At 35.4% G+C, this 21,183-nt stretch overlaps 1 protein-coding gene across 1 annotated transcript; it reads left to right on the top strand.

Annotated features, from left to right (window-relative positions):
• Positions 1-18,797: 18,797 nt before the first annotated feature.
• On the top strand, positions 18,798-21,153 carry LOC123718576 (transmembrane protein 50A). The gene is made up of 4 exons (XM_045675212.1): positions 18,798-19,011; positions 19,148-19,279; positions 19,464-19,599; positions 20,209-21,153. The coding sequence occupies exons 1-4, from the start codon at positions 18,916-18,918 to the stop codon at positions 20,316-20,318; spliced, it is 474 nt and encodes a 157-aa protein (XP_045531168.1). The 5' UTR covers positions 18,798-18,915; the 3' UTR covers positions 20,319-21,153.
• Positions 21,154-21,183: the final 30 nt, after the last annotated feature.

Genomic DNA, 21,183 nt, shown 5'->3' with positions numbered 1-21,183 from the left:
TCGTCCTGGATCAATAGCCATGCACTCGCTCTATATTTATCATTGGCTGCTGTTCAAAATAGAAACGTCCACTTCTTGACATATTCGATATATAGAACTAGATTTTTTTATTACGAATCTCAAATTAATTAGAATACGCGGGGAATATTAATACTAATATCATACATATGAAAAAAACAATAACGCTACAACGTTTTAGGTCTACGTCATATATTTTTGTTTCGTAATCATTCAAGCAAGTATACTACCTGTATATAGGTTATAATTTCCGTGCCGGACACACGCTGTCGACATATAGTCTCTCGATGTTTTTCTTCGCCTTTTGAGCGAGTATTAAATACGCACATAGACAGAAAGTCCATTCATGCACAGCCGCGGATCGAACCTACAACCTCAGGAATGAGAGTCAAGCTCAGATCGCTAGGCCAACACTACTCACTACGTACAACTTATATGGGCGAAATTTTTAATTTTAATGCATTACCCTGAAACATAAATCAAAATCATATTCTCATCCCTATGAATTAATTTTCTCCCTTTAAAGAATGACGTGCACAAGAATTGATTTTGACTAGAGAGTTTTTCTAAATAAAATAGTAAAATGAAGATTGCCAAAAAATGGCTAATTCTTGACTATAAAGATCGCAATCTAATGCTATATGAGCGTTCCCGTGCTATGTGCCACTTCACACCCTAATTAAACTTACAAGTTACATGTATAGCAAAAACACCGAACTACCGTATGTAGATATTTAAACAAACTTTTCCCCCTGTAACCAAGAAGTTTTCATTAAAACTAATCACTAAACTCCCCTGGAATCTGTTACCTGCCGCGGCGTCAGATTGCGGTCACAAATGCGAGACTCAACTATGTTTAAATCAAAGGATGTCGAGCCAAGATTTGGCCAGAAAGGAGGGTTACGTAGATGCAAATGATACCTTGTGGTCCAAGGAAATGTTTTATTTATCAGTCTTTTTGATTGACATAACCGTGATTTGTGCAATGATTTCATATCTCGTGTTTATTATGTGATAATATTTCATTTTCCATTATATTCTTACAATAATTTACTAAATAATTGGTATTTTATAGCTCCATTCAAATTTCCTGATTTTATACATTGCTATGTTGAGTGTAACTATGATAACTCATTGATTCAATTTTTTTTCAAATAACTATATTATTACTCACTAACTAAATTTCTTGTTTCTCGGCTATTTTCCCTGATTGCCAATATTTTGATTGAATAACGAAACCTTAAAACCGCTACATCCTACTTCATTAGCCTTACCTCCCAATACGCACTTTATGACCGCAGACCGTCTCCTCGGCAAATGTAGCTCAATGCTATTTACAATTATTCCTACAGCCAGCCTGGGAGCAGAGTTAATGTATAGCTAATGCAGATTTTATCGCTTTATTGTACGGACACTCTCCATTGTGTCATTGTAGCTTGCGTGCTTTAACTTTGGACAGTGGAACAGTCGTAACAAGACTATAGAACTCCCGTAGGACTAAGAGTGAATAAAATGGCCGGTGAATTTTTTAGGTCAGTCATTTCATTAGATCAGTTAAAGTTGCGACCAACTCCGCATCGTATTGAACGGTGATTATTCAGATAACTTTTAAGAATCAAAATGAAAGGCTATACTGGCCATCCATGTTTGTATAAGCCGTTTACTTTACGGGTGTATTTTCCAATTTTTTGAAAAAGGAACCTTTCGGTTCCTATTCTTCACCATATCGTAATATAGTGAGACAAATATTTTAATAGTTACAATATGAATAAGTTGATTTCTCGTGGCGTAAATCCTAAACCTTTGCAAAAATTACTTTAATTCCTGAAAACGTTATTCAAAAAGAGATTTATATAAATTCTGCAGTCTGCACATTGTTATTGTTTACGTACAGAAAACAATATCTGTTTTATGTTGAATCAAAAAGCAATATTCCTAAATTCTGCCTTAAACTTATGAACCACAAACTGGGCCAAAATATTCACGTGAACTCGAATACGCAATGTTTTCTTTTTGCAGTAAAACTGGGGTAGGGAGGAAAATTAAAATTTAATATCACAAAACCTTTAGAAATGAAGAAAGTCGGGCAGCGTATTATTTTAAGTGAACATTAGAGTCGGGATGTTGCTGTGGGCAATTTACTGTCCTATCTCCAATTTAAAGATTTCATTAAATCATGCGTTTCGCAATAAAACGACTTGATATCATTATAATGATTATGGGGAGTTCTGACCCTTATACGTGCGGTCCAAGTTTAAAATCATTGTTAACTGGATACCAGATTCCATATAAGGAAATGCAGCACGACGCTGAGAAATAAAGGTTTTCGTAGTATGTTTGTTATAGTATATATCAAATGACAAGCATATGAGTAATTTCACAAAACTAAACATGATTTCACAAAGATAAACTTTGTCACTAAATAAAACATTGTAATACATGACCTCACCTTTCTTTTATTATTAGAATATAGTAATTTCTTGTGTTGCAGAGACTAGAACAAGACAATAAGACTTAACTTTAGAGTAGAAAATATTCAATTATCGCAATCGCATAAGGGTTTGATGAATTCAGATGTAGCTGTACATTGATAATTATAATCGCTAGCACTCAGTATATGAGTCTAAATTTCTCATAGTTTATTACATGGTCCACAAGCCTCAAAGTACTCCGCTTAACGAGTGGACGATAAGACTCAAATTACCACGCGTCCTGTTTATTACATGTTATCGTATGCACAGTGATGTGACAGCTTTATGACTTTAGAACCTCGTGATTCAGATATGGAAATTACGGAAGTTACGTTTGGCTACCCAAAAGTAACGCCTTGAATGCTACATAAATGTATAATTTAAACTGTTTTCTGTTGGTCACGCTTTATGTATTTTAAAAGCAATTACGGACCACGCAGATCTTCCATGTCATTCATGCGTACAGCAAAATAAAAAATCCTGTCCGGACTTTGGACCCCATCAGGCCAGTGCGAAAACTCAAATTACCACAAGCCTTTTTAAAGCTAGCGTAATTCAGCAACTTAAGCAGTCCAAATTATTAGTTTCAATTGCGTAAGTGCTAGAGAACAAAGTGAACATAAGTATTTATTAATCTATGAATATTGGTGGGTAGACTAACAAAAACACATTTTGATAGTCTTAATCTATATAACTATATATTAATCAATAACAATGAATTGTCTTAATTATGGTAGATTACCATATAAAGTGAAATAAATAATAAACTTACATTTTAAATATTTAGTAAATCATCAATTACATTAAAATTAAACAGTTTCATGAATAAATTAACGTTATTAAGTTTTGTTATATAACGTTTGTTTTTTTTTCTTTTTTTTTTCTTTAATAGATAAACCCTCTACTCCCCTGCCATATTGTCCAGGGACTTTTTATACCATATTTTTTCCAAAAATAAAAACAATATACATTTAATTAATTCTACTAGTTCGCGAATGGCAGGCGTCGCGAAATACGCCCCGGCTGCATCGGTAATATTTTTATTTACAATATTCATGGTCGAGCCGGGCGCACTTCCTCGCGAGACCCGCACTTTCGGTTTTGTTTGCCTCCTTTAAATATTTAATAATTTTTTCGCAGAACCGTTCCAGGCACGGTCTGTGCTTTATTAACATGTCCTGTAGGCCGCCACGGTCTACAGTCATCTGCATTTGTTGCTCCAGGTCGTGCCTGGACGATGCGAATATAGGGCAGTGTAAAAGCACATGTTCCACTGTTTGCTCTTCATCACATCTTCGCAGGCACATGTTGGGCTTGTCCTAATTTTAAACCTATGCAGGTAATATGCAAAGGCTCCGTGCCCTGTAAGAATTTGCGCCACCTGGGGAGTGAAACGCTTCTCTTTTATTAATTTGTACGCTGTTCTTACATTACCGATAAATAATTTTGTTGTTCCAGCTGTTTCACCCCCCAGCTAACGCTCGTTCCATACCTCTAGAGTCCTCTGCCTTATTAGATGTTTTATATATGACAGGGGGCAGGCGGCGTATTCTGGTTTTGATCTGAGTTTTTCCGCCGCTTCTTTTGCTAATGTGTCCGCCCTCTCGTTCCCAGGCGTACCAACGTGCGCCTTTACCCAGAAGAGGCTTACATGAGTTCCTCTTTTGCGGCACTCTTCCAGGCTCCGGCGGATCTCGGCTACCTGGGGATCGAGAAATCGTCCACTCACAATAGCATCTAGTGCTGACCTAGAGTCACTGTATATTTTAGCGTCACGCTTATTTTTATTTATGTGGCTAGTCGCGTATCGTAGTGCCGTCAATTCGGCTTAAAACACTGTGCAGTGGGGCGCCATCTTCATCTTCTTGCTATTTAGTTCCATACCATCTTTCCATTCCGTCCAAGCGGCGCCCACTCCCATACTTGTTTTGCTGCCGTCCGTATAGATTTGTGTGCCGCTGTGTCTTTCGATTTCTTCCGGATTTGTGAGCATCTTGTAATTAAGTTTCGCCGGGTGTGGGAGATCTACGAATTGCACTCTCTTCTCTAATTTTTCACCCTCCTTCAGTATTTCCGCGCTGACCCCCCTTTTTATCTCGTATAAGGCAGCGGCTTCCTGAATACGGAGGTCTAGAGGAAGTACCCCGGCTAGTAGGGTTGCTGCGTGTAACGAAGTCGTCCTGTAAGTTTTTGCAATTTTTTGGGCAAAGCCCCTTTGCAGATGTCTTAGTTTTTTCCGCACACAGATTTTATTTGTCGCGGGTGCCCACACCGCGGCCGCATACATTACGATTGGTTCAATAACGGCAGTGTACGCGGTCGCGATAACCTGCTGGTTTAGTCCCCATTCGATCTTCGCGGCTTTAGCCAGCTGCTTATATATCTGAATGGCTTTCCAGCATACCCTCTCCACATGTCTGTTGAATGTGAGTCTAGCATCCAAATCAACTCCGAAAATTCGGATGTCCATCTGTATCGGTACATTATTCATATTTAGTCGTGGGGTGTCATACTTAAGTTTGCGCGTCACCACCATGGCCTTGGTCTTGTGTGGCGCAAATTTTAGTTTGTTTAGGATACTCCATCTATGTATCCGGTTCAATGTTAGGTTGAGGTTCTGCTGGATCTCACTACCGGTCTCTCCTTCCGCTATCAAAACGATGTCATCCGCAAAAGCCTGGACGTACTCACCACCTTTTCGCAAGTCCTGTAGGAGCGGGTCCAATATTAAATTCCACATTGTTGGTCCCCCTATTGAACCCTGAACGCAGCCTTTGTTAGTTACTTTTTCAACCGTGTGCCCAGCGTAGGTTAATTTTATTTGTCTTTCATGTAAGTAACTATCCATTACTTTCCTTAATTTTATTGGGCATTGTTCTTCTGCCAGTCGGACTCTAATTTGCGGCCACCAAGCGCTGTCAAAGGCTCTATATCGAGTGATACGATGGTTAGTATCTTCTTTTGTTTCAGCTTTGCGCGTATATTGGGCATCCTCAGTGCTCCGCTGGGGCATGAACCCGTATTGGATTTTCGAGGTTTTCGGGACTAGATGCCACTTTAGCTGAGCGATTAGCATCTTTTCGTATACTTTTCCTAGAAGAGGTAGTAAGCCTATGGGTCTATAAGACTTTGGGTTTGTATAATCGGTCTTACCCGGTTTGCGCAATACAATTTTTGTAGCAATTTTCCACAATTTGGGGAAGTACCCTATCTCCAGGCATTTGTTTAGGACGGTTAGGAATAAGTTAGGCACCGCGTTTATCGCGTGCCAACTTATATCCGCCGTTATGCCATCTTCTCCGGGGGCCTTTCTCGGGTTGAAACTGCGCTAAGCGGCGGTTTCGAGTTCAGTCATTGTGAAAGGGGTATCATAGACTAAGTTATGTCCCTCTTTGTTTACTGTGTTTGCTCTGCTTCTTATCAATTTGTGGTCTTCAGTTTCATCCTCACTTGTGTCTTCCGGGAAGAAAGTTCTTGCCAAGGTCTCCGCTGACTCCCTTTCACTAACGTATCTACCGTCCCTGCAAAGTGGTATATCCTGGACTCTGGTCTCTGTCCCTCTTATCACTCTATATATACCTTCCCACATTGTCTCTCTTTCCTGTTTCTCGCAGAACTTCTGCCAACTCTCAGTTTGGGCTTGTTTGATCCGGTTTTCATACTCTTGTTTTGATGCAAGGTATTCACCTACGACCTCTTGCCTTCTGCGTGCTGTGGTACATCTTATCCTTCTCTTTCTAGTCTCAACATGTTTCTTGAGCAGCTGCAGTTCCTCGGTCCACCAAGCCATTTTTGGTTTCTTCCCGGTTTTAATTTTTGGAATTGCTGTTTCACTTGATTTGATTACTACATCTGTGAACTTTTCTACTATTTGTTCCAATTCTTCAATTTTGTTTATCTTCCTTACGACGTCTTCTGTTGATTGAGAATTTTCTATATTTACTAACATTTCTTCCTCGAATTTTACCCAATCAGCTTTTTTACTGTTGTAAATTTTTGTTCTACTCTTTCTGTGGATTCCTTGATGTATTTTTGCATTAATTTTGAATAATATGGCATTGTGATCCGATGAAATCATTTCTATGTCTACTTCCCAATCTTCGATCTTTCCTAATAGGTCGCTCGTGCATACTCTTACATCTAAGTGGCTGGCTATTCTGGTTCCTCTCCTTATAACCTCAAATGTTGGTTGCTGCCCATCATTCAGTATCTGCAGGCCAAGCTTAGTTACCAGACTTCCGAAGGCTTGTCCTCTATCGTCTATTTTCGGGCTTCCCCACCACGGACTTTTGGCGTTTGCATCACCGCCTAGAACTATTCTACTCTTGAGCTCATTCACCGTCGTTTCCAGGTGCTTTAGATAGGGTTCTATATCGGCTGGGTCTGATTCCATTTAGTATGAGATCAGTGCAATGCCAGTTTGTGCCGTGGTCTTTAGTTTGATAGGCACTATATTAGTTGTTGTTAGTGCGGGGTATTGGGTAATACCAATATCTTTGTCAAAAATCAACACTGCTGGCTTTATTACTTTACCCAGCGGAGGATTCTGGCACTGCACCACTCTCACTCCCCTGTAGTCTTTCACCCTACCCAGGGCTCCAATGTATGGCTCCTGTACTAGAGCGACTGTAATTTTCCTCAATTGTGCCTCGTAAATAAGTTCACTCATTGCAAGTATTTTCCTTTGCAGGTTAATCTGCACAATTTTTATCGCTTTTACCGTTGGCTGGCCCTTAGCAATAAGCTACTCTGCTTCTGGCCAGGCTATCCCACCTCTTCCTTACTGGACAGTGCATGTCGAAGGCTCCGTGGTCTTGTCTCTCAAAACCCCCCCTTTTGCAGTTTATACAGGTGGGTTTTTCAGCTGCTTTATATTTGGGACACTTCTCCCGCATGTGGGTTCCTCCGCAGTGGGCACAGGCACAGACTAGATCGTCCTCTTCCTTACAGTGCTTGCGCCCATGGCCATATCACAGATATTTCATACACTGCACCAGGGGGGACTGATCTCCAACCCACACTCTTTGTAGGTCCACATGCACTTTTCCTGCGCTAGTAAAAGCTTGCCATAATTTTGGTGAGACTTGAAGGATGACATGACCCTCATGTGGGTTCCTCGCTCTCCGACGGTATTTTTCGGTCATCCTCCAGTCTTCTTCTCGTATGTGTTCTACTATTTTCCTGTTTTGTGTTCGTATTGCCTGCTTTATGTCCTCTTCTGTATTGTAATTCAGCAAATTCTTTAGGACGATTAGTGGGTCTTTGTTTTCTACTTCTTTTACTTCCAGGTACTCATTTTCACTCTCTAAGTTTTGCTTGAGTCTCTCCTTTTCTTCTAGATCTCTACATCCAATTATTAGTTTTCCATTTTTGATCTTTCTAATCCTATCCACTTAAATGCCTCCCTCTTTAACATTTGCGGCTTCCCTAATTCTATTTATTACTTGGTCTCCCGTTTCCTTTTCATTTCGTGGTGCTATTATCATGGAGTGCAGCTCTACACGTCTGTTCTCCATGTTAACACCGTGCTTTGCGTTGGGTGGCGTCTCTCTTCTTTCTTCTCCGCTCGATACCACCTTAGCATAGGTTCGTCTCTCCTCCAACGCTTGTCTCACCACTGTTGTCTGTTCTTCTATTTTTTCTTGTAGTCTCTTTTCCCTTCCATTTTGTTCACTAATATTTTCTTGAAGTAGCTTGGTAATTTCTTCTAACTTTTTAGTCTCCTTCTCTAGTCTTATCAGCTGCTCCTGCATCTCGTTTGATTTTACCTGTCGTGTGTTATCTATTTTATCATTGTCTTTGTCTGCTTCTTCCTCGTTCTCTTTGTCTTTCTTTTTCTCGTTTCCCCCCCTTGACTGGGCCTCTGCTTCTTTGACTAACTCACACAGTCGTTTTATAGCAGTTGTGACCGCTATTTTGATTTCGACCTTTAACGTACGGGCAGCGTCCAGTTGAAGGAGGGCACTTTGTTGAACGGCTGTTGCCTCAGCAGTTTTGCTTCTATATGTTTTTGCACTGATCAATGCTCTTTCTGACACCGGCGGCCAGTACGGATGCCTGCGCACTAACCTTATCTTGTTTATTAGCGTCCACGGTGGTCGCGAGGTGTGGTTTTGTCGGTGTGCGCAACCCAAACATGTTTTCAATCATGCTACAGTCGTGCAAGTCTTATGCAATTTATATACAGCTCCGTCCAATAAGACGGGTTTATATAGTCAATCAAATTATAATCAGTATATAAAAATATTTAAGAGGTCTTAAAATCTAATGTCTATTTCAAAAAGTGGTGGTGTTAGACAGTCAATAATTTAAATTAAAACTAGGGCCTCCTCCCAATAAGGTAGTGGCCGTGTCGCTGTCAAAAATAAAGTTACAATTATATAAAACTTAAACCAAATCACAATTAAATTTGCTAAATAGGTCTATTCCTAATATATCACAGTCATAAGTTATTATATATATGTCGGGAAAGGCTCATCGAAGCTGCAGCGCTTTGGACCGCCGTTGTCTGTGCCGATTTCCGTCGTCCTGGAGGTGTGGTTGGTACAGTTTTCTCTTTCTTCTTAGCTCTGTGGAATTTCATTCGCTTTTGTTTACAGCTTAGAAGTTTTTCTTGTAGCCTTCAGTAAAATCCATTATTTTTAATTATTTATTTTTATAAAATTAAATGTGCACGGTAATATTTTTGTTTCTATTTCGAAATTGCACAACAATAAATGCTCCTTCAAGTACGTAACAGTACAAAGTCGCGCAGGTTACGTACACACTTTTTTTCACATCGAGTCCCAATACGGATTCCAAGGATTTTATAGTGGAATTCTTTCTTCCTTGACACTTGCACTATAATAGATCACGCACTTTTAGTTCCTTTGATATTTACGAGAATGAGGTAGAAAATTTGTTAAAAAAATTTAAAACATAAATTTTCGGTTTATTTCTAGTTCCGAGGAAGAAAATATTATTTCCTGTGATTTATATTTCACTACTTATGTCTGTTATTTACGTTTTAATCCGTATCTTCTATAATTACTATTTTTAATTGATTAGTTAATGATGATAATGATCCAGTCCGGATGTTGACGTTGCGCCTACCCGCAACATTCTCATATAACGTTTGTTACATGAGCCAAATTTTTTGAATGTATGGTAATGGTCTAAAATTGTCGTGATTTATGTGCATTATTTCTTTTTCATGTGTCCTTTTTTAGTGTAGTTTTCTGTTCCTGTTTGACAGTCGTTGTCTGAAAGAGATCGTTCGAAAGCGATAAGCGCCAGTTGCCCTCCATTTCGTTTAATTATGTCAATTGTAATATTTTTCAAAAGTATTAATAAATACATAAAATAAAACTAGTATTTTCAGCAATGAAATGTTTAAATAACCTCAGTAAAAGTTGTTAAATTAGTTGTTAGAATAACTAATATGAAGGAAAAACAATATTCAATCCGTTTTCATTTTTAAGGGGGTTAAGAAACAATTATTTTCTCGATGTTGAATTAATTTTTAGTCCCTTAATCGGTAAGGTAGCAGAATTCATCAGCTACATTAAGCCCACGGGTGTTATAATTATTACGGAGTCTGGGCCAAGAAAGGGCCCCGGAGGGACCGAGGGTTGGATTAGGTATTAATTAATGTTGGTTGCATCTTTGACGTGACGATTCGACCCTTACACTGCTTATGTTTTTCAAAGACAGTTTTATTAGATTTATTATGTGGGCTTAAAACATTAGGATATCAGCCGCCTGTTAGACTACTTTTTTCTAATGTTAAAGAAGAAGAATTTCTAATGTTAAGAAGAGTCCGACAACGCAAAATATGGGAGGACGAACTCAAACTATCAACATGCAACAACTGGAGAAGAATCGCAACGTATAAGTGGAAAGGGAGGCCATTATGATAACATATTAAAGATCACAGATCACAAAGTTTCGGAATATAAAGGCTATATTATTATTATTTATGTAGTGCTCCTTTACAAAACTGGTTTTCGACGTGTTGGAATCACTAAATCCCTTGATAGGCTACGAGTATAAGGCATATCAGCATTTGTTTAATTAATTGTATATTCTTGTTAACCTCGCCGTGGTCAATAATGTTTCGCTCCTAATCCAGGAACTCCGTCTCGGTGTTAACCACATCATCATAAAACGTGGATTATATACGGACTAAAGATATAACCGTATTTGTTACCGTGTTTACATCATTTATTTCTAAGTAAAACATGGTAAATATGAAAACAAGCTCGGGAAGTTTTGGTCATTTTGTCGTTTTTCCAAATATAAGTTTACAAAACGATTTCAATATAAATTTCAATTAACCACGATCGAGGAAACCAGAATCTGATTAAATTCATACAAAAGGCCGAAGACTAGTAAAATACACTCAGCGATCTCTATTTCAAGACCAAGCCAACGATAAGATATCGTAGAAGCTATAATCAGCTACTACGCTGTCCCAGCAACCCAGTCTTGATATTAAAAACAAGGAAACGGCAGCGTTTTGCTACTGCTTACCTATCTTAAGTATAAATACCAATATTAATTGTTGCAAGTGCGTAAGTCTATAGAAATAATTTCACAGTATGCGTAAGAACGATAACCTTTGCAAGACAAAGGTTTATTGATTAAATTAAAATATATAAACAAAAAAAAATCGTAACATATATTTGTATAAAGACATTTGTGAATAAAACTTGCACGATTTTAATTGTAGACTTGTAAGAAAAAATCTCTTTTTAAGTGCCTTCATTCCTATAGTTGAGACGGCTACCGCATCTGCAAAATAATCTTGGCTAAACCACAGTCGCGGCACTCAATGCGAAGGTATTTTCCAATTACTCTCGAATCCTTCAATTTTCCCCTCACAGGGAATTTTATTAACTCTGTCTCTATCTCATAGTGTTTAAAATCGTATGTGTGAATGAGAGAGTTGTAAGGTTTAGAGCTCTCACAGCTTCATTTTCAGCCGCCTGGGGCAACGTCTCGCTCTATGATAAGTAAATTGAAAAGGTAATCTAAACTATTTGATATAATTGCACTAGCTAATTAAATGTTTATTTTGTGCACCTTTTGGAGATAATTTACTAAACTTAAGGGCTTAAAAACAAATTTTTACTTTTACAGTTGAATACATAAATATAAAACAATTAAAAAATATAAAAAGCTTATTCCATTGGCTGCAATACAGTCCTTTAAACGTTGAGGCCAGGTATCAATAGAGAAGCACACACTCTTTCCATGGGAAAATTCTTCACTTGTACGCATTGTGTTACGTACTCCAAATTATCATGGCGTTTTGAGCAAACCGTACTCTCTAGAATTCAACATAAATCATAATCTAGCGGATTAAGATCCGGACTAGACGACGGCCAGTCTTCAGCTCCGATGAAGTCCGAAACGTTCGTTTCCAACCAAGACTGCGTAGACCGAGCTTTATAACCCGGCGCCGAGTCTTGCTATGGACCAATGGTTATTGAACATGGTATTGTTAAGGGGCTTCATTCCTCATTCCTTCTCAAGAACGGTATCTCGATACACTTTTTTGATACCGAGTTTTGACACCTCTTTTAAATAAAAGTATGGCTCAGTCACTCCATCATAGCTAATACCCACCAAACCATCACTGAAGTCGGATAGTGCCCACGTTGCACTCTGTCGCCTAATTGGAAAGCTTCTTTAGAGCTTTGAACATATATACGGTCATATAGTTTGTTAAAATGTTGCTCATTTGTAAAAAAAAATCATCCGTAAACAAAAAAATTCTGTCGCCTCCTTATGCGTACCGCTTCAGTAGTTGTTTCGGTTTTACCACCCTATTATTTTTTAAAACATCAGTTTAAAATTACTAGTACGTCTCTTATAGGCAACAAGTCCTAAGTTATCTTTTAAAATACGCGACATGGTTCTAGGTGTTATCTTCATCTCCCGAGATAAAATCTATTGCTTTCGCACAGGATTTCTTCGAATTCTTTCCCTTACTGCTTTCACTACCTTTTTCGTACGAACACTACGTGGACGGCCAGATCTTTTTCTGTCACAAACAGAGGAGGTCTCGTTGTACCTATTAATAGCCCGGTACACAAACATTTTGTATACCGACTTTGTGTAATGCAATCACAGCGATTAGGTTTATTACCAAACTCCATTTTAATATAAATATATAATTTAGATATCAACTTCGAAGTCAAACTGTTGCCACATCTCAAACTAACTAATTAGTCTCTTTTACGATGAAACTTCTAGCATCATAGTGAGTCTTACACCAACAAAATCAATGATGTCTCAAATATATACTGAAGTTTTCATACAAAGAAGCTTTAATAACAAAAAAAAATTCATAATCATTAAAAGTTTTACTGCAATGATTAACCAGTGAACGTATAAAATTCATAAACAGATTATCGATACACATTAAAAGCGGCTTTTGGGGTCTAGGCTAGGTTATAAGTTGTGTACGCTAAGCAAAGAGCAGTGTTGGTCTAGTGACTTAAGCGACGACCCTTATCCTTAAGGTCGTGCGTTTGAATCACGGAAGGAGGAAATGCTTCCCTAGATATGTTCAGAAAAATAAATTCTTAATATAAACCTTATATTATATATCCAAGAAAATGTTCTTGAGTCTCTAAATAATATAAGATTAAGCTGTCCTCACTAAAACTAAAGCCCACTTGATTGAAACGACTCGGATATTAAATTTTATCGGAGGTCACTTTACGCCAAAGGGACGCTAACTTGTAACCCTTACTTATGGTCTTAGGACCGTTCAAGGAAACTATCAAGAATTTTGTCCGTAGATTTTTCTGTGTGAAATTTATAAAAACAAATAATAATAAAGCTGAAGTTATTCGGGCGATTTTAACCGTCATGCACTTGGACTATCTATACAATGTGATTTCTCATTTTATTTGCAACTAGCTCGTACGGCAGAGGATTTCTAAACCAAAAGACATCTAAGACCGAAAATCAACGCGACTCAGAAACAGAAACCTGATCACCTAGTAGATAAAAATATGTATTAATAAAGTAGTTTAAATTAAGCATTATTTGTGCCCACGATATATTAAACGATTAGTCAACAAAACCTAAATTAATCTCCTTTAAATTTTTTTACTAAACGTTTAAAAGTTATAGTTCTTTTGGCGCGTTAGGGAAAATGATGAGAATAAATTATTACGATGCGCGCGCACACCGCCACAAACAAACGACACCCTGAAGTTAGGTATAGCTCACTTGTGCTTGCTTGTTCTTGCTTATGTGTCGCTACTTTCTGTATTACATGCCGTGGGGCCGATGGCTAGCCATGCGTCGTCATCATAAACCTGTGTTACTGGTGTATATAAGTATATGTAATAATTAATTTCACCTTGATACTACGTTTTGCGTAGTAATGTAAGTGCATGCTCTTATTTCACCGCCCCCCAGCTGATAAAGGTGAAACGTTAGGTTTACTTATTTATTTATTCATTAGTTTTTATTTAATTAAAATATTGTACATGTGATGATGGTGATGTGGGATAATGCTGCAGATCTAACAAATATTTTGTAATAAAATCCTTGGCGATTTAAAAGAGTGACGGCAATAAGCTGCCAGTTCTTCTTGTCCGTCCGTCCCTTGATTTCAGAACTGGCAGTATACTTAGAAGCATATTTTTTTTTGACTTAAGACAAACGTGTCGCATATTTACATGTTAAATAAATGATATTTCGATTTTTTATTAGATTGAGATACCTTTTAACAGTAAGATATTTTAAATGTTATTGCATTTTTAAACCCTGTATCTGTAGTCAGGAAGATAGACTAATTATTATGAAGTGACAATAATATCTATTTATTTTTATGTAATATTTCCTTTACGTATATTTTAGGACTAGAAATTTTGTCACTTTAAAGTGTAAAAATTACTGCTGGCAATTGTTTTAAGGAGAAGCTCACAACTTCAAAGGGGCCGAGGGTTGTGAGGGTCTGAAGGGTCCTCATCTGCTATGACTCTTCAAACTAATAGCACCGATTTTACTACCTTCGCTGGGACGACACATCAGTTGGAAGTTAAAAGCAGTTTAGGTTCTCGGCACAATCGAAGGAAGAAAAACCGTTTTTCAAAACATTTCGGTATCAAGAAAAAATATAACTAAAAATAAAATATATATGTGTTTATTTCTTCTATACGTTATTGTTTACATACTACTAATATACAGTTCTATAACAACTTTATAATATTTTATAGTATTGTAACCTAATTTAGTTAACAAGAGCTGCTTCAGTCTCAAAGATAGTGTTGCCTTAACCATAAATATAGTTTCCATTCGGATTATATTTTCATTAATAGTCGTCTAGCGTAAAAGTTTACACGATGTCTATAAAAAAATCTGCATGTATGAAACTTGACTCATCAGGATATGATTCTTTTTACTCAACTGGATACACCACAGAACCCCAAAAAGTTCTCTCTCTCTCTGTCTCTCTGACTGTAATCTTTAAATTTTTCTTTACAAGTATCTTTAATTAGTTTAACCAACAAACTGATAGTTATATTTATTGCAAGGATCGCCGCACCAATTAGCCAAGTTTTCACTTATTGCATTTCTTTGATGCCAATTGGAATAACCGTTAGTGAGGGGTTCTAATGAATATCTTGGGAAACACTAATCCACTTCGTGGAACGTGACCTGACACGGCTTGATTATTGTGCAAACATATCTTTATTTTATATATACTTTAGGATCTCCTTAAACGACCTTAAAATGTTATAGTGGGTTAAAATGAATAAAAAAAATACATCTTAATGTAATTCCAGTCTTAATAAATAAATGTTTAAAAAATCAAATCATTTACAAAGCAATAATATAAAACTGATGTAGGCTTAGTAGAGTATAATTTATATTCGCTGTTCTAAATGTAAAACATCTGTTCATAAGGTAGTAGTCATAAAAGCAAATACTTCTAGCGCTTTTTGACGTTCATCATTTTGACACATTACACAAATCGTAAAACAAAAATCGCACTTGATGAAGTTGTGCCTAAAGTGAGAGCCGTGAAAATTAATATACATTTATTAAATATTCCAAAGACAAATTTAGTATAACTGCAATATAGACAAAATTATTATTTTTAGATTAAATATCGTATATTTCGAACTCCTTTCAATTAGATTTTAAATAATAAATATACCTTTAGCGGTCATGTTGCTGGTTTTGGTTTGCGGTAGCTTATTTTTTTAGGTCAAAAGAGGTAACATTTTCACATAATGAAATGTTTTTTTCTTTCTACGTTAATATTTAGTACTTAATAATAATACTTTATAGTAGACCGGCTAGGTTTAATTCCTGGAAAAAACGTGTATATGTATACACAAAAAATTAAGGTTTAACTGGACTGGATACCGATTGGATAGAATTTCAGTTTTAATGTAAATTATCGAAACGCTTTCAATAGGGCACTACATTTACACTCATAAACAGTTTACGATGTCTACCAGCGGTGGCGATTACAATCGTGCATTTATTTTATAGTGTCATTATTCCGGTATAGCCTGGAGCTTTGAAAGGACACGATTTTATTTTTGTTATCTTTTATCTGTGGTACTACGATTAAATACATAGGCAATGTGCGTATTTATAATTGCATATCTGTGCTGTTTACACTTACTTATAACCTATATAAAGATTTTTTATTTTGATATTCTGTGAATAGAGTAGGTATGTGGTGTAGGGAGAAAAAAAGACCAAGCACTTCTATGATACGAAGTCGTTTATTTTTGAAGTTCTATGTTTAAATTTATTATTTAAATTTTTAAACTACAACATACGTTGTTTATAAAAAAAAAGTATTAGAAAACGCAAGTTTAAAAGAATTTCTTGAATAGGTGAGTTAAAGATAATGCTAAGACTATAATAATATGATTAGGATGTAGATAAAACCTATTCTTAACATAAAGTTCATTGAGAAAAACAGGAAATGACGAATAATTCAGTGTGGACCGGAAGTCGGCCGGAGACGCCGCGTGCGCCCAAAACTACAGATTCAATTATTTTTCATTTTGAATCACAGACTATGAAAGTAGCTATGCCATAAGTACAACATAACAGTAAACAGTAATTTTAACTTTTAAAAATTACGATGGTTAAAATTTACGATGCATAAATTAAAATTTAGAACGACAAAACAAAGGTATATACCAATTTACAGCTTATTATCCTTCATTCCAAGAAACCCCTAATATGATGGGGCTAGTATTATTTTTAAAAACGATAAATAATAATTAGAGTCTTAATATGTCGAAAATTATAGTCGTAATATGTCCTAATATGTGTCGAAATTCGAAAATTCTATTAAAACTACACAAAGTCGCAAGGGGTGCAAGGTATTTACTATTTACACTAAATACTTTATTTTAATCTGTGTTCGGAACAAATGACCGTAAAAGTTAAGCGATAAATTGCTTTTGAAGAGAACCCGCTGAGTAATGAGTAGGGAGGTTTTGTTAAGAAAAATTTCAAATGGCGCGAAGGCTTCGATTTGAACAACGACATTCCATCTTTAAAAATTTCTAAAGAACAATGCGTTTTTAATTTGCTACAGTTATTATTGCAGTCATTAAAAGTTGACTGATGCTTAATAAGAATCCTCTTAGTTTTGCGAAGATCATTATTTATAAAATTGAGTATATTAGAAACGGAGTATTTTTTAACGGTATTTAAAATGATGTAACAAAACTTGGTTATCTAAAAAGTGATTTTTGCATTTTCTTAAAAGAAAAAAGACTTTATTGCACATAATAACACAAAAATATATGATCTAGTCTAGTCTCTCCCATTTGACATACATGACTACTATACTTGAAGTAATTAATTCTACATAACACTGATTATTATTATTTTTATTTTGCACAATGTTACTTTTAGGGAGCATAAAACAGGCTTAGAAGTTGCTTAAGATTATTAGTGATTGTGAATGTAGGTATATAGTTTGAAAAGAGAGTGAAAATTTTGTTCTGGAGAAGCTTAACCTTACCGTTCATGTACGAGTACGTTTTATATTATTTAAACGACCTACTTACTTCTACTTATAGCAATCCTCAGTTATGTTTACGGGGCTTTAAAAATTCATAGAGACAGTATGTGATGAACATGGAACAATAATGACAGTCACATTATCCACTTGTCTGGGATCCTGCGCCTTTACTCACGTTCCATTAGAGGAAGATTGAAATAAAAGCAAAGTGTATAGAGAATAGAAAATGTGCAACATTCCACTGAAATTAAATAATGTATCAGCCACTGTGTATTTTAGAAGAAATGCCATTACTAGTTGTAAAGGATACTACAGGATACAGTTATTTCATACACACACCATAGATTTTGTCTAGAGACGACTATGTAGCTGTCCATGGAAGACGGTCAGTTGTCAGAGAAGAATTCGTAAATAAATAGTTATTGAGATAAAATAATGAAGAAAATTTACTATTAGCTGATAAATATGAATGAGATCGGTCCTAGGTTGTTTCCTCTCAATCTAACAGCCGAAATTATTTTTTTAAGCAATTTGACGTGTTTAGTTATTGTAAGGAACCGTGGTCATCCAGATTATTTTTAAATCCAAGAAACGTTTTAGAAATAAATATCTTTGCTAATAAATAAATAAATATATTTGATCAACTTTATTTCACCGTTTTTTTTTAATATCTTAAGGCTTATATTGTAGTCTTTAAGTATAAATTAAATAAGTCTTATTTTTACTTTTTTTATTTGATACCTTAATGATTACCTTAATTAAATTATCTGAGTTTACATATTTAATAAAGCCAACTATTATGCTGTATTTCTTAAGTTTCAAAAATACCTATTTGCTATTTGATAATATACTACATATAGTAAGTCGACACTAAAGTTACATGTTAAAATAAAACCATCGAATTTAGTACCGTTCATAAGTATCATAAGTATTAAGGGCACGGCAACGTCGCCCGCAACTTTAGATGTATTATATAACGCCATCTTGTGACAAATTATGACCTTAACTCCACCTTCTGCAGCAGCAGTAATATGACGTATTAAATTATAGCTAGATAGCGCTACCTAGTACCCCGATAATTACATGTGAATATGTATGAGATCACTACTTTTATATCATTTACTAATAATTATAATACAAAAAAAATATTACAATAAATAATGAGAGTGTGAGATTCGAATATTATATTACTGCATTTGATTTGTTTAAATATAATTTATAAGACCTAGTCTAAATGACTCGTGTCCATACTCAAGAATAAAAAAGTCATATTTGTCACTGTCAATTGTCAAAACAGTCTTCTAATTCTAAATCCAATGAAACAAATAGAAAAGTGAAAACTGGTGAACACTTTGTCTTTCTCAAATATTTTAGTTCAGTTTCGACTTAATTGTGCAAGTTATTGTAAAATTAAAAAAAATGAGCTGTTTCGAAAACATAACATTGCCTGACTGCGCGTGGTTTGAGGCTGGAGAAAAGCGCAACGTTCTTGCATCCATATTATCTGGGCTTTTGGTATGTTTTGATGAATCATAATAATGTATTTAACTTAAAAGGTTCGACTTAATGTTTCTCACTGTAATAATGTAACTGATATGCTAAAACGTCTATTATTTACTGTTATTACATAAAACTATTAATATCTTTTCAGTTTTTTACGGGTTGGTGGTTTATTATTGACGCAGCAGCTGTGTATCCAGGTGATCTCCCGAATGCATCACATGTTTGTGGAGTCATGGCCACTCTGTCTCTCCTAATGGTCAATTCTGTATCTAATGCACAGGTACATTTTGTATTTATAAAACTTCATTTTAACTATACTCCAAGTGCACTGGCAAAAGAAACTGGTGCTTATGGTATTCATTTTTATATACTACTTACTTTCAAACTTTATTCAGTGTAGATTATACAATATTTTGTAAATCATCACCTTATTCACAATTAAAATTTATACCATAATATTTCAGGTGAGAGGGGAGACTTACACTGGAGGATGTATGGGTCCCCGAGGAAGTAGGCTGTGGCTGTTCCTTGGCTTTGTGATTGGATTTGCTTCACTTATTGCTGCTTGCTGGATACTTTTTGCAAATTATGTTAATGCTGGTAAGTGTAACAATGTCTTCTATACAATTGTACTAATATTTTTCCTCTTTTGATAGCAGGAGTTTCTTTAAAATTTTTGGCCACAAATATTTGTTTAACCCAAGAGCCATCTTTTGTTGTACAACAACCAGCTTCATGCATTTTTTAAGCTTTTATGTCTGTCTAACAATCAATTTTTTGTTAGTAATCTGTTTGACCTAGTTGATTGACCCTTTGTATCAGCTCTGCCCAGATATGGTGGGAGTACTTCACATGGTGAAAAGTTGCCCCCTTATGTTATTACGCAGTGCTTAATCCCTAAATCCCCTCTTGGGCCAAATCAGTAGCGCTTCATAAGGTGTGAAATTTCCCATTATTACCATACAAAATTGGGCCAAAGGTCTTAGACAAACAAATAATTTATTGATAATTTGTTTTCTAATATTACATTACTTATGCTTTAAAATAAATATATATAAGCTGACTAAATATAAAAATGTTTTTAATCACAATCCAGTATGTACACCAAATATCTTTGTCCACACCAATTCTAATAATACATTTAAACATATATATACTGGACAATGTTGGGATTAGATACTAGATTTATATTCAAACTTTTTATTACAGGAAGCAGTAAGCACACTTGGCCTGGAGTGAGTTTATTTTTACAAAACGCTTTTATATTTGCCGGATCTTTGGTATTTAAGTTTGGCCGCACTGAAGATGTATGGGGTTAATTATGAACATAGTATAAGGTATATTATACTCTTGCAGTATCTTATTTTTTTGTGTTGACTGAATTTTCGAATATAGCATTATCAGTCTGTCACCTTATGTAAAACAATTTTCATAATTTTAGGCTATGAGAGATTTTTATGATTATTCTGTTTTCAAATATATATCACATTTAATTTTTCTTACTATCATTCTCAAATCATTGTATGTAAAATTACGAAAGAAAACAATAAATTGTTGTGAAAATGGTAAATTTGTGTACAGGGTGACTCCCAGTAAATAAAATAAAAAGTATTTAGATTACATTAAATATTTCTAATTTCTATAAATAATAACAAGATAAAAATAGCAAGGCATAGGCTTTAAACGATAATCTTAGTATTTAACTGTCATATTTGAGATTAAAAGAGAACAGTTTGCCTTTTGTTTTATACATTATGGTGGCTGGTATATACTTGCTGAGATTTCTCAGCCTCAGCAAGATTGAGTGTGTTGGTTCATGCGCCTCTTAAACTCTCGGCCGCGTGTCCATTCCATGAATCAGAGAGAAAAATTGGCCAGAGGCTCTCATTGTGTGTGTTAAGCCATAAGATAAATTTAATATTTTAGCCAAAAATCTTATTTCATAGATAAGATTCATATTATTTAGACAAATACTCTTTCTTTCCTTTTTTTATAGTACTTTTAAATGATTATGTATCTACAAATGGTTTGAATTTAAATCAAACTGTTTATATAAAAATAATTGTATTTAAAATATTCAATGTTATTTGAATTTTAAATGAAACAATTTTCATTTATTAATAAAATATATTTACATTGTAGACAAATCCCGATTTGTAATATAATTAATCTTAATGTACATTA

Source organism: Pieris brassicae, chromosome 2, assembly GCF_905147105.1.
Source record: "Pieris brassicae chromosome 2, ilPieBrab1.1, whole genome shotgun sequence".
In the NCBI taxonomy this organism is placed as follows: domain Eukaryota; kingdom Metazoa; phylum Arthropoda; class Insecta; order Lepidoptera; family Pieridae; genus Pieris; species Pieris brassicae.
Note: the sequence above shows the minus strand (reverse complement) of the source record. Positions and strands in the feature narration are given on the sequence as shown.